Below are 15,348 nucleotides of genomic sequence, written 5' to 3'. Positions count from 1 at the left end.
ATGAAAAGCAATTACAATACCATACAGGAAAAGCCATACATTAAAAATGAGTTTTAAGAAGAGATTTTAAAAGAAGATAAGAATGACAAAAGGATTGCAATGCATGTACATGTTTGTTAATATATTAGCCAGAGTTTAGCATAAATGTTCTTGTCTTCGACAGCCGAAGAGCTGGCTTTTGTCTACCATTGGGTTTTCCGTATCTGAATAAATGTACTATCACTTTTCTTATTCATCCAACCTGCTACATCATCCTGTGAGCTAATCCAAGGAGAAGTAAGATAAGTTCTGCCTCTACTGCTCAGCTCAGAGAAATGTTTACGTAACCAAAACTCTATTATACCGTGTGATTCTTCCAGCCCACTTCCCAAAGCTTTGTTAGTTCATTAAAGTACATCTGACATGAACTGCAGTACATGTGTAGCAAGCTAGGCCTCTGTGGTCAGCTGGTTCGTGCTAACATATGTTCTTTCCTCCATCATCCTAGCAAGGAACATAAAGTTAACGAGAGGCTTGTTATAATGTGTTAATTCAATTTGCTAATTGATTTTTGTTAATTAGGGTTGGTGGAGTGGGTGCTAATTGTCATCTCTTATTATGTTAATAGATGACAGATTCTGACCAGTTGTGTCCCAAGTTGTAATTTCCTTAACAACAACAGCAGCAGCAGCAGTAACCACAACATGGTGCCAACCAATGGTGCCTCCACAATTAAAGCTCCTCTGAGACATGCAACCCTGATTGGCCATGACGCTAATTAATGTTAATTAACATGTTAACAGTTACAGGCCTTTTAAACTGACAGCAGTGCTTGGCCTTTACGGTTTATTTATATCGCCGTTTGCTGTGAAATGCATGACGTACCGTGAACACACGATTCCATAAACCAAATGTAACGCAAACCGTTTTGTTGTTTCAATACATTTGCCTATAAAGGACAGCCAGTTGTTTGTAGGGTTTGCTGTGCCAAGTTATGTTGCTCTGGTCAGTGATGCAGTAGTCTTGCATAGCCAAATCCATCTCCACAGAGCGGTGTCAGCGATGGAGTAAGGTTAGGAAAGGTAAAAAAAATGCTTTGGCTGTTGTATTTCTTTAAACCAATCACAACTGTCCTGGGCGGCGATAAGCACAGATAGCGCGAGAGGTAAGGATAAAACCGGCTGATATCAAGCTTTATCTCAGCAATGTACAACCATTGAGCCAGACTAGTGAAGCAGTAGAAAGCTGGCTGAACTGTACTTGTCGATTAAAATGTTCTTGTGCAGAGAAGAACATATCAGGGTTAGACCAAATCAGAATCAGAAAAGGATCCACTGCTAAGTGATAACACAGTACTTTCTACATCTATTATTTGTAAACAACTGATACAACTGACACCAGCAAAAGTAAATCCAAATGTAAGTCAAATGTTTTATTCTTGTTTATATGCCAATGCATACATTTCAACACTGCTTCATACACACACAACTGTGTTCAAATAAAATCTTTAAAATATATCAAGATTAATGTATAAACCTCCTGTGGAATAATCAATCCCCTCTTTTCCTGCTTATCTACAAATACACCATGTCAATAAAACAACAAATGAACAGAGCAGTTTTCCATTAAAAAAACTGAAGAAATGTTTTCATAACAGTAATGTGAACAGGCAGTGATTTAAGCCAACAACTAGACACCTTTGCACAATTTTCCACAGGTAAGGCTCTGCTCAATTTACCAAATAAGTGCTACAGTAGACTTAGTAGTGTAACTAGGTACAGTAGCATCCCTCAACAGAACAGTACATTTTGTGGTTTAGTTTTCAGTTTTTCGTCTTTTGGGCAGACGGAGCCTCTCTGTGTTGAGGAACTGTTCGATTTTGGAGATATGGGCTCTGAACGATGACTGTTGGTTTTCCCTCTCCTGGGAGCAAGAGGGTTCCCAATCTGACTCTGAACCAGGACCTACAGCTGAGGAAGGACCTCTGCTACACCTGGTGCAAGGAAAAACAACAGCAATTATACTAGAGAGATACACATTTGACAAAGCATTTTGAAATCACCTTCACTCACTGTTAAATAATGAGTTCAAACTGAAATTTGTTGAAATATATTTTGTAACCACTACCTTTTTGGCTGACAATACCAATCAACTCTGCTTTGCATAAATACGGTTTGAGAAATTCTACAAAATCTATATCATCCTAGGTTAATTTTGTGTTTAATTTCATCACTTTAGTGAATGATGAATTATCACAGAAGCTACCTAGCCGGTCAAGGACATTGTCATTCAGCTAGATAGCTATGTATTCACAGCAACAAAATGAAAACACATCACTAGGGTGATTGTGAATGATCTGCTACTCTGTTGTAGTTCGAACATCAGTTCAATGACTTCCTGACTATGTGTGAAGTTATGTTTTTAGCTTTAAGGAAGGTTTCCCCTCAAAATTAAAAATAAAAACTCCCAAGTACAACATATATTCTGGTTCAAAGGTTGGGGGTCCTCTTTGTGTATGGTAAATGGACTTACCCTGGGGTGGTTGGCCATGACAGTCTGCTGACTGTGATGGATGTGGAGACAGGAAAAGAAGTAATTGACACAGAAGCTCTGCTCTCCTATGTAAAAATGACACAAATAGTAGAGCTCAAACATTTACTGTGAACTTCAATTTAGCCTTTAAAGAAAATGCCGTGAAAGGATTAATTCTTTTTCAAACTTCAGTGCCTCTTGAGGAAGCCAACATTTTTGAGTAAAAGGAACTTTAACCGATAAACAAATGCAGGGCAGACAATAACCAGTGGCAATTGATATGTAACAGTATCCAGCCCAGAGAAAGTAGCCAGGCCCAGACTGAACTCTGTGTGACGTTCCCACTGTTCAGAGTCTGCAGAAAATAAAGGCTTTGGCCCTCACTACAATTTGTTAAACTATGAAACCAGTTTTTCTCATACCCCAGGCATGTTGCACTCTATCTCCCTCAATTGCCAGCACCTGGATCTTATAAAACACAGAGTGACAGTTTGCGGTGATAGTGACAAAAGAGAGAATGAGAGTGTGTGAGAGTGAAAAAAATTAAACAGCAAGCAAGAGGATGGAGAAAGTGAGTGAGTGAGAGATGGATGATGAAGTGAGAGAGGAAGAGAGAGAGTGAGGAGATGGATAAAGACTGAGTAAGTGAGAGAGGAGAGGTACCCAAGCGTCATTAGGTAGATTTTCTTCCACAGGTCATTCATTCTCTGTCTGTCTGGCTGTCTACAGGACATCTATGAGTTCAGCATACATCAGCTACGTCCTTTCACTCAACACCTGACTTAAGATTTGTCAAAGTTTTATACGTCCTAAATCTCTGTCAAATATTCTGTACATTCGGTTAAATGTGTTAGCCTCAGCTAATGTTTGCTTGCTCTTACATTCTAGGTTTTCTGGACCACAAAAATGTTGAAAAAGCATTATACTGTCTAGTTCTTGTGAGCACATTTCAGGTTGATATGACAGACCTATTCATTAAGCTCTAGCACAAATTTCCCCTGGGGTCCACTCAGACACAGTTTATAAAATGATAAAGCTTAGAATCTGTGGAACAGAAATGACCTCAAACCTATTTATATGATGATGATGGTAATGTCAGAAAATATTGTATAGGGGTCATTGTAACTTCCTCTGAGGCAGCTCATATGTTTCTATGTGAACATCATACTGTGGCCATTTCCTGCTGTTCAGCATCAAGTCGTAATGCAGTACAATGCTGTGGCTTTCCTGTGATGAAATATACTTGGACATAGGCTTCAACAGTTAAAATAAAATTTTCTCCATAGCTGCAAGTTGAGATCATACAGTGAGTCATTAATACATCTATCATCATATGAGATATAGGGGCATGTAAATCACAAGTGTTGTTTTACTTGATGCCTGTAATATTGGGATCAGTTTCAAGCTGAGGTCCTTTCCATGCAAGTTGGTGGTTTATAGTGTGTGGAGCTTAGTAAACTTTGAGTATAATTTTGTGAAAAAGTCGCAAAAGAGCAGCTTCTAACTTCATAATAGGTTCTGTAACTGACCATGTCTGCTGTTGCTGTCTCTCTGAAGGTCTCTCCCAGAGCCTTCCACTCTCCCTGCTGTCTCCTTGTGGAAGCTGCAGTTCCACAGACACTGGAGGCATTCAACAGATCCGACGCCTTGCTAATCACCAAGGGGACTAGGAAGAATGAAGTGAGATGGCAGAAACAGCAAGAGGGTAAGAATGAATAATTATTAGCGACAGTATGAAATACAGATGTACACCAAGTTCACTATGTAAGAGGTCAGGAGTGGAGCAGTACTACTGTGTTCCACAATGACATAATGCCCTTTTAATGGAATGGATCATAAAAATGCAACAATCACCTTTGTTGTGCTTGCCTTTTAGAAACATGGGTATTGTGCTGGCAGGATGTCTGAGGAGTCCACCAGAACCACTTTTATTTTGCTCAGACATAGGGGATCCCTGAAAAAACAAAGGTGGTTTTTTTAGTGCTTTTTTTTTTTCCATTTACCATTTATATACTTGTAGACACATGTTTAGAATACAACATGAGCAATTAGATGATCAGGTGGGTTTTACCTCAATTATCTAAACCATTTATTTGAAAATGAAAACCTCAATTGAAATTGATGATTCAAACTGCAATGTAAAATAATTAAAAGGTCAAGGATGTTTACAGCTGACATTTTGCGTGATATATTCAACTGTCAAAGGAAAAATAATGTAGTCATTGTGGCTACTCAATTCCTGAACTTTCAATAGTTCATTCTGGATGTGTCAGTGCATTCTAACAGCTTTTTTCAGTTTTGTTTTTCAAAAGAAGTGTAATGGAATCCAACACGACACTACAGCCTCCAAACTGACCATAGCAATACCTCAATCAATAAATAAATACAATCTTTGTTGTTAGACTACCTTACTTCAATTCTAGATGTATAAAATTGTCAAGCAAATGCTTCTTATAGGCGTAGTAGGCAGATGTGACTTACATCTGCTTAGGACCAAGTGAATGTTTACATCTATCTTCATGTGAAAGAAAAATAAATCAATGTTCAGTAGGTCACCAGGTACCATTATTAATTAATTTTAACCAGAAAAAACATGTATGGTTGTCAGGACAGCCCTGAAATAGCTTTCTCTCTGTATGAATGACTCATCTACTTTTGTTAACATTACTTAACTCCTGTGTGTTTTGGTTACACATAGGCCACTATGCATGTGTTTGTGTCTGTCTGTACCTCCAGGGCTTAATCTGAGCCGGAACACGCCGGAACATGTTCTGGCACCTCCGACGTTGGATCCGGAACCTTTTTTATTGGATCCGACACCTCCTGTGTCACCAGGAAAAATTACAACCCGAATTCCAGAAAAGTTGGGACGTTTTTTAAATTTTAATAAAATGAAAACTAAAAGACTTTCAAATCACATGAGCCAATATTTTAGGAATACTTTAAAAACAATGTTCCTCAACGTCAAATTGCAAAGGCTTTGCAAATCTCATCATCTACAGTGCATAACATCATCAAAAGATTCAGAGAAACTGGAGAAATCTCTGTGCGTAAGGGACAAGGCCGGAGACCTTTATTGGATGCCCGTGGTCTTCGGGCCATCAGACGACACTGCATCACTCATCGGCATGATTGTGTCAATGACATTACTAAATGGGCCCAGGAATACTTCCAGAAGCCACTGTCGGTAAACACAATCCGCCATGCCATAATCAGATGCCAACTAAAGCTCTATCATGCAAAAAGGAAGCCATATGTGAACATGGTCCAGAAGCGCCGTTGTGTCCTGTGGGCCAAGGCTCATTTAAAATGGACTATTTCAAAGTGGAATAGTGTTCTATGGTCAGACGAGTCCAAATTTGACACATTCTTGTTGGAAATCACGGCCGCCGTGTCCTCCGGGCTAAAGAGGAGGGAGACCTTCCAGCATGTTATCAGCTTTCAGTTCAAAAGCCAGCATCTCTGATGGTATGGGGGTGCATAAGTGCATACGGTATGGGCAGCTTGCATGTTTTGGAAGGCTCTGTGAATGCTGAAAGGTATATAAAGGTTTTAGAGCAACATATGCTTCCCTCCAAACGACGTCTATTTCAGGGAAGGCCTTGTATATTTCAGCAGGACAATGCAAAACCACATACTGCAGCTATTACAACAGCATGGCTTCGTCGTAGAAGAGTCCGGGTGCTGAACTGGCCTGCCTGCAGTCCAGATCTTTCACCTATAGAGAACATTTGGCGCATCATTAAACAAAAAATACGTCAAAGACGACCACGAACTCTTCAGCAGCTGGAAATCTATATAAGGCAAGAATGGGACCAAATTCCGACACCAAAACTCCAGCAACTCATAGCCTCAATGCCCAGACGTCTTCAAACTGTTTTGAAAAAAAAAAAAATCCCCCCCAAGAAAAACCCCCCCCTTTTTTAAAATTATTTTTTAAATTTAAAATTTTCAATTTATATCATTTAGCTATGTTATCTATGTTCTATTGTGAATAAAACATTGGCTCATGTGATTTGAAAGTCTTTTAGTTTTCATTTTATTAAAATTTAAAAAACGTCCCAACTTTTCTGGAATACAGGTTGTAATCGCCTAAATGAAAAAAATTAACTACTGTTTGTGTAGCGTTCAATGTGGTTATCTGTTTTGTTAGTCTTTATTCCCCATTGAAGTTCCACAAAAATCTTGTGTTTGCATTTTCGATGCGTTTTGAGGTGAATTTTCAGGGTAAGACAGAGGGGGGAGAGGGACGGAGGGAAGAGAGACACTTCAACAGCGCGGCGCTGCACTTTTAGGGACATAAGCGCTTGTGCTGGTTAAGATTGCTGTTATAGCCTCACTTAACTCAGGGGAAAAATGTCAAAAAGACAACAAAGTTTGCTTAACTTGTTCAAATACGCTGGCCAGTCTGATCCTAAACAAGCAAAAAACGTTTCTGCAGATCAAGAATGGTGAGACCACGTGGGTTTTTTGGTTAATAGTCCGACGGATAATTGCTGCTTGTGAAAACGATTGTTGCAGTGTATTTTATTTTATTCTTTTACATTTCGCACCGATGCAGTGCATGTTCTGAAATAAAAATAAACATTGCCCTGATGTACACACAGCGTTGTTTAGGTATTTTTAGTCAGAGAAGCTACTAGGCAGTGTAATTTTTTTTTTTTTGTTCAGTTACCTCCAACCCCCGTTTTGAGTCGCCGGATCCACCCCCCCTCTGCGCTCCGGGACCTCCCACTTTACAAATTAAGCACTGTGTACCTCCAATTCATATATATGCTGAGCCTGAACTTTAGCCTGTGAGGACAGTTCAGTGTGTCCCTGATGGAGCTCGTTGTAAGCCTCTTTCACGGCTTGAAGGTCCTGCTGCTCACTCTTGGTGCAATCCAGAAACATTGACTTCTGTTTAATACAAACCAACAAAGACAAATTTAAAAAGACCTTAACGTTCCTTTCAGATGTTTCAGTATGATAAAAAAACAATTAATTACTAACATGGTTCTCTTTTTTAGAATAAAAATGGCACTATCATACTGCCTTCTGTCGCACTACAATTTTTCTTCTACCTCTTTGTCACATCTGTTCTTGGAAGCAGCGTAGTTCTCCATCAGTTGGGCCACCTTGTCTTCCAAGGATGTTTACATCTGACATTTTGCGTGATACTTTAGTGTTCATTTAACCTTTATTTTTGCTTAAATATATAATTGTAGTTTGCTCTTAATACTTTATAATAAAGCTGTGAAAAGCTGCATGCCCAAATGTCTGCAAAGTTAGTGAGTAAAATGTTACCACAACCAATACAAATTCACCTTCAAGTGTCTCTTGAAGGACACTAAATGGTAATTCTAAGGGCCATGTTGTATTGTTTACAGTTGTTGTATTTTATTCCCATTGCAAAAGTAAATTGTGTTAGGCCATTAAAAATATGTAATATACATTAGAATTCAGGTAACTGGTCATGTTCTACAATGCGATGTGTTTTGCCCTATTAAGACTTGTGCTCCACTAGGCTGTCCTATTATTGGACAATTTGGGGTTGGTTTCTTTAAGTTGAGCTAGTGTATGTTAAGCTACAGAGCAGGATGTGGAGCAACAATTTTTCTGACTGCAGATTGTAGACTGTCTTTTTGGTTATAAGAATGTCAATTTCAGCACAGGGTCAGTGTTTTAATAATCCAGCATTGCATATGGATATTTATTTTTATTTTTTATCATATCGGTGGAATAAACCGTTTTTTTCACTCTCTACGAGCCTCGTCATCATTGGATAGCCTTGCATGTTAATGTTGGACAGAGAGGTCTACATGAGTCAGAAGTCTTTACATCCGGCAAGAAGTGGCGAGGAAGGTTTTTAACATGCTGCCACTACAGTAATGCTAGCATGTTTTAATTGTAATACCTGAACAAACTGATGTAGGATGGAGACATAGTTCTGTGACTTACTGTTTTTCTCTGAGCACTACCCAAGTCAAATGACGACCTGCAAGTCTTATTGCTGGGCAGAGACAACTCAAAAGTATCATCAAGCAGCAATTCTTTTGCTGGAGACTGCTCATAGCATTTTTTGCTGCCAGTCTCTGGTGATGCATTACTCTCGTGACTTGGATGGACAGACAGCTTCAAAACTGTTTCACTTTTAATTGTCTTTGCATCTCCTACGTCTTCTATTTGGTCATTTTCCATGTGCTCCTGATAGCTGCCAGTCTCAACCCAAGATTCAAGGTTCACAGAATCCATCGTGATATCAGCACAGCCATCCTTCAAATTAGATTTTTCCATAAGTTCCTGGGCAGTCTCCCAGGCATCGTTTTCACATGTGTCTACATTTGACTGACTTTCCTCCTTCTTATATGCACTAGAATATCCATTATCATCATTATCAGTTACCTGACTTTGAGGTAATGCTTGTGATTCAACCATTGTTATCACTAAAACACATTCTTCGTTATCACACATTTTATCTGTTTGCTTCATGTCGCTCGTAATGTCAGATCCATCCGGCTGAGCAGCTAATGGTGCACTGTTGGTCTGTGAGCTACAAATACTTGACTGATTCAGAGGTCCAGAAGGTTCAGTGGGTATATTGGCTGCTGATTTGTTGGACTGTTTTTCTTCCTTAGTCTTCTCGGAAACTTGATGAACTGGACTTGGCAGCTGAGGAACTGACTTAGCAAAGGTTTGGTCCTCATCATGACAGAGGGGTTGCACATCTTGAATGACAAAGTTTGGCCCAAGATTGACACTGTGGTGCTCATCAGAGCAAACGGTATGTACTTCTCTCCTAATCTCATATCCTTTGTTCACATGGCTGGAGTCAGCATCCTCACTGATTTTCTGAAAGAGACTTAGTGAACAGTCTGAGGGTTCACAGGCAGCCAGTGGTGGCTCAGTGTCCATGAAGTCAATGAACTGCTGTGTGTTGCTCTTCTTGGTAGTCGTATCAGTAGTCGTCTGGGCTGGTATCTGGGTTTCTGCTGTGTGTAGCCCTGTCTTTCCTCTCTCCTCTGCTCCATATGTCCCTTCCCCTTCTGCTCTATTTTTTTTTTCTGTTTCAGACTGTTTGGGGTCCCCTGCATCCTCTGTTGACCCCTGGCTACAGTCTTGTCTGTCTGCTGTATCTGTTGTTTGGGCCATGAGCGTTCCTCTCTTTTCTCCAGCACTTCCTCCTTCCTTCACATCTTCTCCTTTGACTTCTTCTCTATTCCACTGCTGATCCTCAATTCTTTCCCCATCTTCTCTGTTGTTTTTTACTTGTTTCACATCATCTTTCCATCGCTGTTCTTTCTCACTCATTTCTCCATTCCCTTCGTCACTCTTTTCTTGGCTTAGTAAGTCTACTGATCCATCGATAGACCTGTAACCAGGACTTGATACAGTTGATTCTGTTGAAGAAAAAAAATTTTTTTTTGAACAGATGGTTAAATTGTACTGTTCATAAAAATGCCATATCTTATTAAATAAAAGTATATAATGCAAACATGTGACTGTCTTGTAGTTTGCCAGTAAATTGCTTGTGTGTCTTGTAGGTTTGTATTTAGCTGGCTGACCTCCAGTTGCTCTAGTGGCAACTAGCATAGTCACAGCTCCGGTGTCCTCCAGACAGTCTGGGTTTTTGGTCTGACTGGAGGCCAAGGGCTGCAGACTGCCAAAGCCAGGCAGCTCAGAGCTGGAGATGGGTTCATTAAGAGTTTCCTCTTCTCTGATTTCCTCCATTATATTGGGGAAGACCTTTGTAAAAACACTGAGGCTCTGACCGCTGTCTCTCATCTGTGTAGGGAAAAATATAAAGTCACATGCTTAGGATGCACAATTGCCTTTATTGCCCCTTTTTACCACAACACCACCAGCTGTGGCACAGTACATGGATGGTGAATAGCACTGGGCTGAGTAGATGACCACACATGTTGGACATTACTATGTTTAGCTAAAATTGCACACACATTTGTTATGGTATATGACACCACATATAATAGCACAGTTTACTAACAAATCTGCATCTCATTTTAGGCTTTCCTAACCAGTCCTATATTCAACTGTCAAAGGAAAAATAATGTCAGATTAACTTGTGGCTAGTCAATCCCTGAACTTTCAATAGTTCATTATGGATGTGTCAGTGCATTCCAACAGCTTTTTTTCAGTTTAATGGAATCCAACACGACACCACAGCCTCCAAACTGACCATAGCAATACCTCAATCAATAAATAAATACAACCTTTGTTGTTAGACTACCTTACTTCACTTCTATATAGTATAAAATGGTCAAGCAGATGCTTTTTATAGGCATAGTAGGCAGATATGACTTACATCTGCTTAGGACCAAGTGAATGTTTACATCTATTCTATTAATGTGAAAGAAAAATAAATCAATGTTCAGTAGGTCACCAGGTACCATTATTAATTAATTTTAACCAGAACAAAACATGTATGGTTGTCAGGACAGCCCTGAAATAGCTTTATCCCTTTATGAATGACTCATCTATTTGTGTTAACATTACTAACTCCTGTGTGTTTTGGTTACACATAGGCCACCATGCATGCGTTTGTGTCTGTACCTCCAATTCATATATATGCTGAGCCTGAACTTTGGCCTGTGAGGACAGTTCAGTGTGTCCCTGATAGAGCTCATTGTAAGCTTCTTTCACTGCTTGAAGGTCCTGCTGCTCACTCTTGATGCAATCCAGAAACACTGACTTCTGTTTAATACAAACCAACAAAGACACATTTAAAAATACCTTAACGTTCCTTTCAGATGTTTCAGTATGACAAAAAACAATTACTAACATGGTTCTCTTTTTTGACAGTACAATCTAACCTGACAAATTCTTTTGTAGACTAAAAATGGCACTATCATACTGCCTTCTGTCGCACTACAATTTTTCTTCTACCTCTTTGTCCCATCTGTTCTTGGAAGCAGCATAGTTCTCCATCAGTTGGGCCACCTTGTCTTCCATTGCCTTGCTTTTCTCTCGCATCACCCTGTGATGCTCCTGCTTAAGGGCCTGCAGTAAAATTAATCACCCATAGGATTTTTAATGCAATACTACATTTTTATGTGTTTTTTTAACGTGTACAGAAGGTCTTAAACAGGACAGGGAGAGAGAGAGGATTTCTTGCTAATACAAATCAGTTGGCTTGTGTCATTTTAATAATGATTTGAATACATAGGTGAATTAAAATTGAGAAGGGGGTACAGATAGAAGAAAAGAGAATAATAAACTGTAAAGCCATAAATGGAGACTAAACACACTATCATTCAGTTGCGGAGGAGACCATATTTACTAATGTATATGTTGTGATATATAACACCATATTCATCACTTTTATGAGAAGAAACTATGGCGGTTATTTATTTCTGTCCCTGTGTAAATTCACTCCATAATCATTTAAATAGACCCTGAAAAATTCCTGATCCGTGTGGGACCAATAGGTGGTGCTGGGTTTTACCTAAAGAAAAACACCACTCTCTCAATTATTCAAATTTAGTTTGTCATACATTTGCTTAAACCAGTTAAAGCATAACAATGATGGAAATGTGCACCCAAAAAATAAAAAAAGGGGGAAGTCAAGAAGAACAAAAGTAACACCAGAGTTTAGCATATTTTTCCAAGATGCTGTTTCCACATTACATCTCAGAAATGTGATAGTAATTGTTCTTCTGAGTTGACAATTCACCTGTTTAATTCCATTTAAAAATATGGATTTGTCCTTAAATTATAACCTACTAAGAATGAAACAATTTCCAGTATAAATCTGCATGATTACACAATGTGATGTTTGTCAGCTTTATCTGTCCTAAAAGATAAAAGTGTCTCCAGATGACCCAGAAGGAGGAATTTCATTCTGTTTTCTGTTAAACATGACAGTCTATGAGATTAACTCCTTCCCCATTCTGCATGATTATCTTTATTAGTTCAACAAAAGTACAGCCAATTGTGGCTACTTGTCATGCATATCTGCAACACGTTACAGTTTTGCTACATATTGTTTCATAAAATAACTTTTGACAGTAAATAAGGTGATGAAGATCTGCCATGATTTAACAGTCCACAACTTTTTATGGTTTTGTAAGAGTTCCACTATAAGCTGCTTTGGAGCTTTTTTTCCAACAAAAAAAATTAAACAAGATAAATTAAAAATGAATGTAAATTATTTCTAAACAAACTCAAAAATATGGCGAGCGCATAACAACATGGTATAAATCTAGGCCAAGATGGCAAGAAAAAGGTTTTGAAAAAAAAGGCAATTTAGTATGTAGTAGTATGAGAGTAAATATGTGCTGATGTACAGTTATGTCCATAAACCAGCAGAGGATCAAAGTGTCTGACCTGGTACTGTTCTCTTTGTGTCTGGAGCTCCAGCTCTACTCTGCTTACTGTCTGTGTCTGACTCAACAACAGCTGCTGGGTATGCTGCAGAGACCTCATCACTTCCTATACAAATACACATAGACACAATATAAGTATCCACAATGAAGTCATTAGATGACTGTTCAAGCTTGATTTTAGCTTATTTGCCCCTACAAATCAGCCTTGAAACCCAAACCCCCCCACTTATCTGTCCCAGCAGCCTTACAATGACTGTAATAACATTGCTAAACAACAAATTATGATCTGGCATCAGCAATGTGCTTTTCAACGCTGTGACAATGAAGAATTAAGTTGTTAAATTTTACTCATTTAGCGGCTGGCTAGTTAGCTAGCTAGCTTACTAATTTCACCATGCTTTGATACTACACTGGTTACAGAACAGCGAGCTGGTGGCCAGCGGCAGCGCTGGTTCTGACGGTCCTTCCGCAGCTACAAGACTACTTTGTCAGGAAGCGAGCAGAGCTACCTTCCGCGCTCTCCTCCCAGCAAAGCAGTCTGCCAGTGGTGGTGAGCATGGGGTGCACAAACTGGCTAATTCTTGTCTAATTTGTGGTCTGTTAAACGGTAAATTGCTCCGATTACAACAAGAATATGGCGTCATATTTACACAAGACGGATCCTTTCTAGCCATAACCCAGCGGACAATTTCTTGAAACCTAACCAGGAAAGCAAAAGGAGGGTAATAAATGAGGACTGTAGCGACTGCAAGTAACTGTCCATTTATCACACAGGGTACGTTTTGAATTTCTGTTTTGTGTTAATAATCTGTGTCCTTATTACAGTTCATTCCGCTGTTTGTCAGCCACTGTTGATGTTTTTATTTAAGATTATTTTTTTGGGCTTTTCCGCCTTTAATTTTGACAGGACAGCTAGGTGAGAAAGAGAAGAGAGAGGGGGAAGACATGCAGGAAATCGTCACAGGTTGGATTCAAACCCTGGACCTCTGCGTCGAGGCATAAACCTCTCAGTATATGTGCACCAGCTCTACCCACTAAACCAACCCATCCACTGTTGATGTTTTTTTAATAAACAAATAACACTCTTAATAATAATAATAATAATAATAATAATAATAATAATACACAATAATACACAATAACAAATAATAAAATAATAAACTTTATGAAATCCGTAAACATTCATGTTTATTGGCGAGACTGCATATACATATCTGCAAATATTCAACTATTTGTAGGCTTTTGGAGAGTAGAGACTACAAAATACACTACTTGTTAATGCCCTACACTACAGTAGTGGTCACACACGGTTCCCTTCCTATTTTCTAGTTTCTTACCTGCTTTTCTGCTCTCACAGCTAGATTTTCATCCCCGAGTTTCTTGTTCATTTCAGTTTCCTAAACATGCAAAAGAAATACAGAAAAATAAAGAGGCATTATTAGCTTTCTGGCTAATTGTCTTTGTTAGAATTGGAGTTTGATTTGAATGTAAAAGAAATCACCATGTGCAGTTTCTGTTGCAGCTGCTGAAAATGCTGCTCTGTGCCTGAAGGACTATGGGCCTTGTCATGTCTAACTGATGACATCTTGGCCTTGATCAGCTTGTTACTGACCTCCTCCAACTCCTGAAAAAGCACCACACATTCAAACATTTCAAAAGAACATAGTTATCCAAGTTGATTACTTTGTTTAAATACTCCTAATATTTCTTTAAATGAGACATATTACATATTTACATGCTTTAATGTTCAAATAAACAAGTATTTTTCTCATACTGCCCAATGCTGCACCTGTATTCACCCTCAGTCTGAGACGCTGTTAAGATGCATTCACACCACAAGTCTTAATGCCTATTTCAGATTTTTTGCTCAGATCACTTTTTTGGCTGTTCACATTATCTTTAAAATGTGGCCTATATCAGATTCCAGTGTGAACTGTTTGCGGTTTCAAACTGACCCGCATGCGCAAAAGAACAATAACAATGACATCAGACGCAGCACGCTGTTGCACTAAAGTTAGGGAGGTTATGGAGGAAGTAAGCATTTTTGCTTTTATATTAAAATGTTTGTGTAATGGCAGCCATAACATTAATGAGCAGGTGCTGCAGAGGAGGAGAATGAAGAGAAAGAGAGCCAAATTGGCTATTTTTACCTTTTGGTTGTGGGTTTGCTGCAAAATCTAGCACTAGAGGTCGAGCAATCTTATCACCTTACCGGCGTCAGGACCGTGTGGGCCTCCACCAGAGTTTCCTCTGGCTTCACCCTGCCCAGGCATAGTTCACCATCTTTCGGGTCCTGCCGCACACGCTCACGCTCCACCTCCCCGACGGTGCGGGAGAGACGGGCTGGTGGTGCGCCCAACCCAGAGGGACCGGGATCCCACCTCAGCCGGCGCGCGCCTGCCCTCACTTTCATTGCGCCACAGGGCGGCCCTCTGACTCTCACGAGCGTTAAGACTCCTTGGTCCATGTTTCAAGATAGGTCAGGTTCGTTGCCGACATCGCCTTTTTACGTGAG

General features: G+C 39.5%; 1 protein-coding gene across 1 annotated transcript in view; it reads right to left on the bottom strand.

The window, feature by feature from the left end:
• Window positions 1-1,390: 1,390 nt before the first annotated feature.
• LOC120564557 (nucleoprotein TPR-like) overlaps window positions 1,391-15,348 on the bottom strand; it is a 33,256-nt gene continuing 19,298 nt past the window's right edge. The window contains exons 13-24 of the mRNA XM_039809656.1: window positions 14,335-14,457; window positions 14,171-14,230; window positions 12,835-12,939; window positions 11,395-11,508; window positions 11,062-11,202; window positions 10,056-10,275; window positions 8,452-9,890; window positions 7,270-7,410; window positions 4,366-4,465; window positions 4,041-4,177; window positions 2,512-2,597; window positions 1,391-1,972 (exon numbers count right to left, since the gene is read on the bottom strand). Coding sequence (XP_039665590.1) covers window positions 1,795-1,972; window positions 2,512-2,597; window positions 4,041-4,177; window positions 4,366-4,465; window positions 7,270-7,410; window positions 8,452-9,890; window positions 10,056-10,275; window positions 11,062-11,202; window positions 11,395-11,508; window positions 12,835-12,939; window positions 14,171-14,230; window positions 14,335-14,457 — 2,844 coding nt within the window. The 3' untranslated portion in view covers window positions 1,391-1,794. The remainder of the gene's footprint in view (window positions 1,973-2,511; window positions 2,598-4,040; window positions 4,178-4,365; window positions 4,466-7,269; window positions 7,411-8,451; window positions 9,891-10,055; window positions 10,276-11,061; window positions 11,203-11,394; window positions 11,509-12,834; window positions 12,940-14,170; window positions 14,231-14,334; window positions 14,458-15,348) is intronic.

This window comes from Perca fluviatilis, chromosome 8, assembly GCF_010015445.1.
Source record: "Perca fluviatilis chromosome 8, GENO_Pfluv_1.0, whole genome shotgun sequence".
In the NCBI taxonomy this organism is placed as follows: domain Eukaryota; kingdom Metazoa; phylum Chordata; class Actinopteri; order Perciformes; family Percidae; genus Perca; species Perca fluviatilis.
The sequence above is the reverse complement of the archived record's forward strand: the minus strand, read 5'-3'. Positions and strand labels throughout refer to the sequence as shown.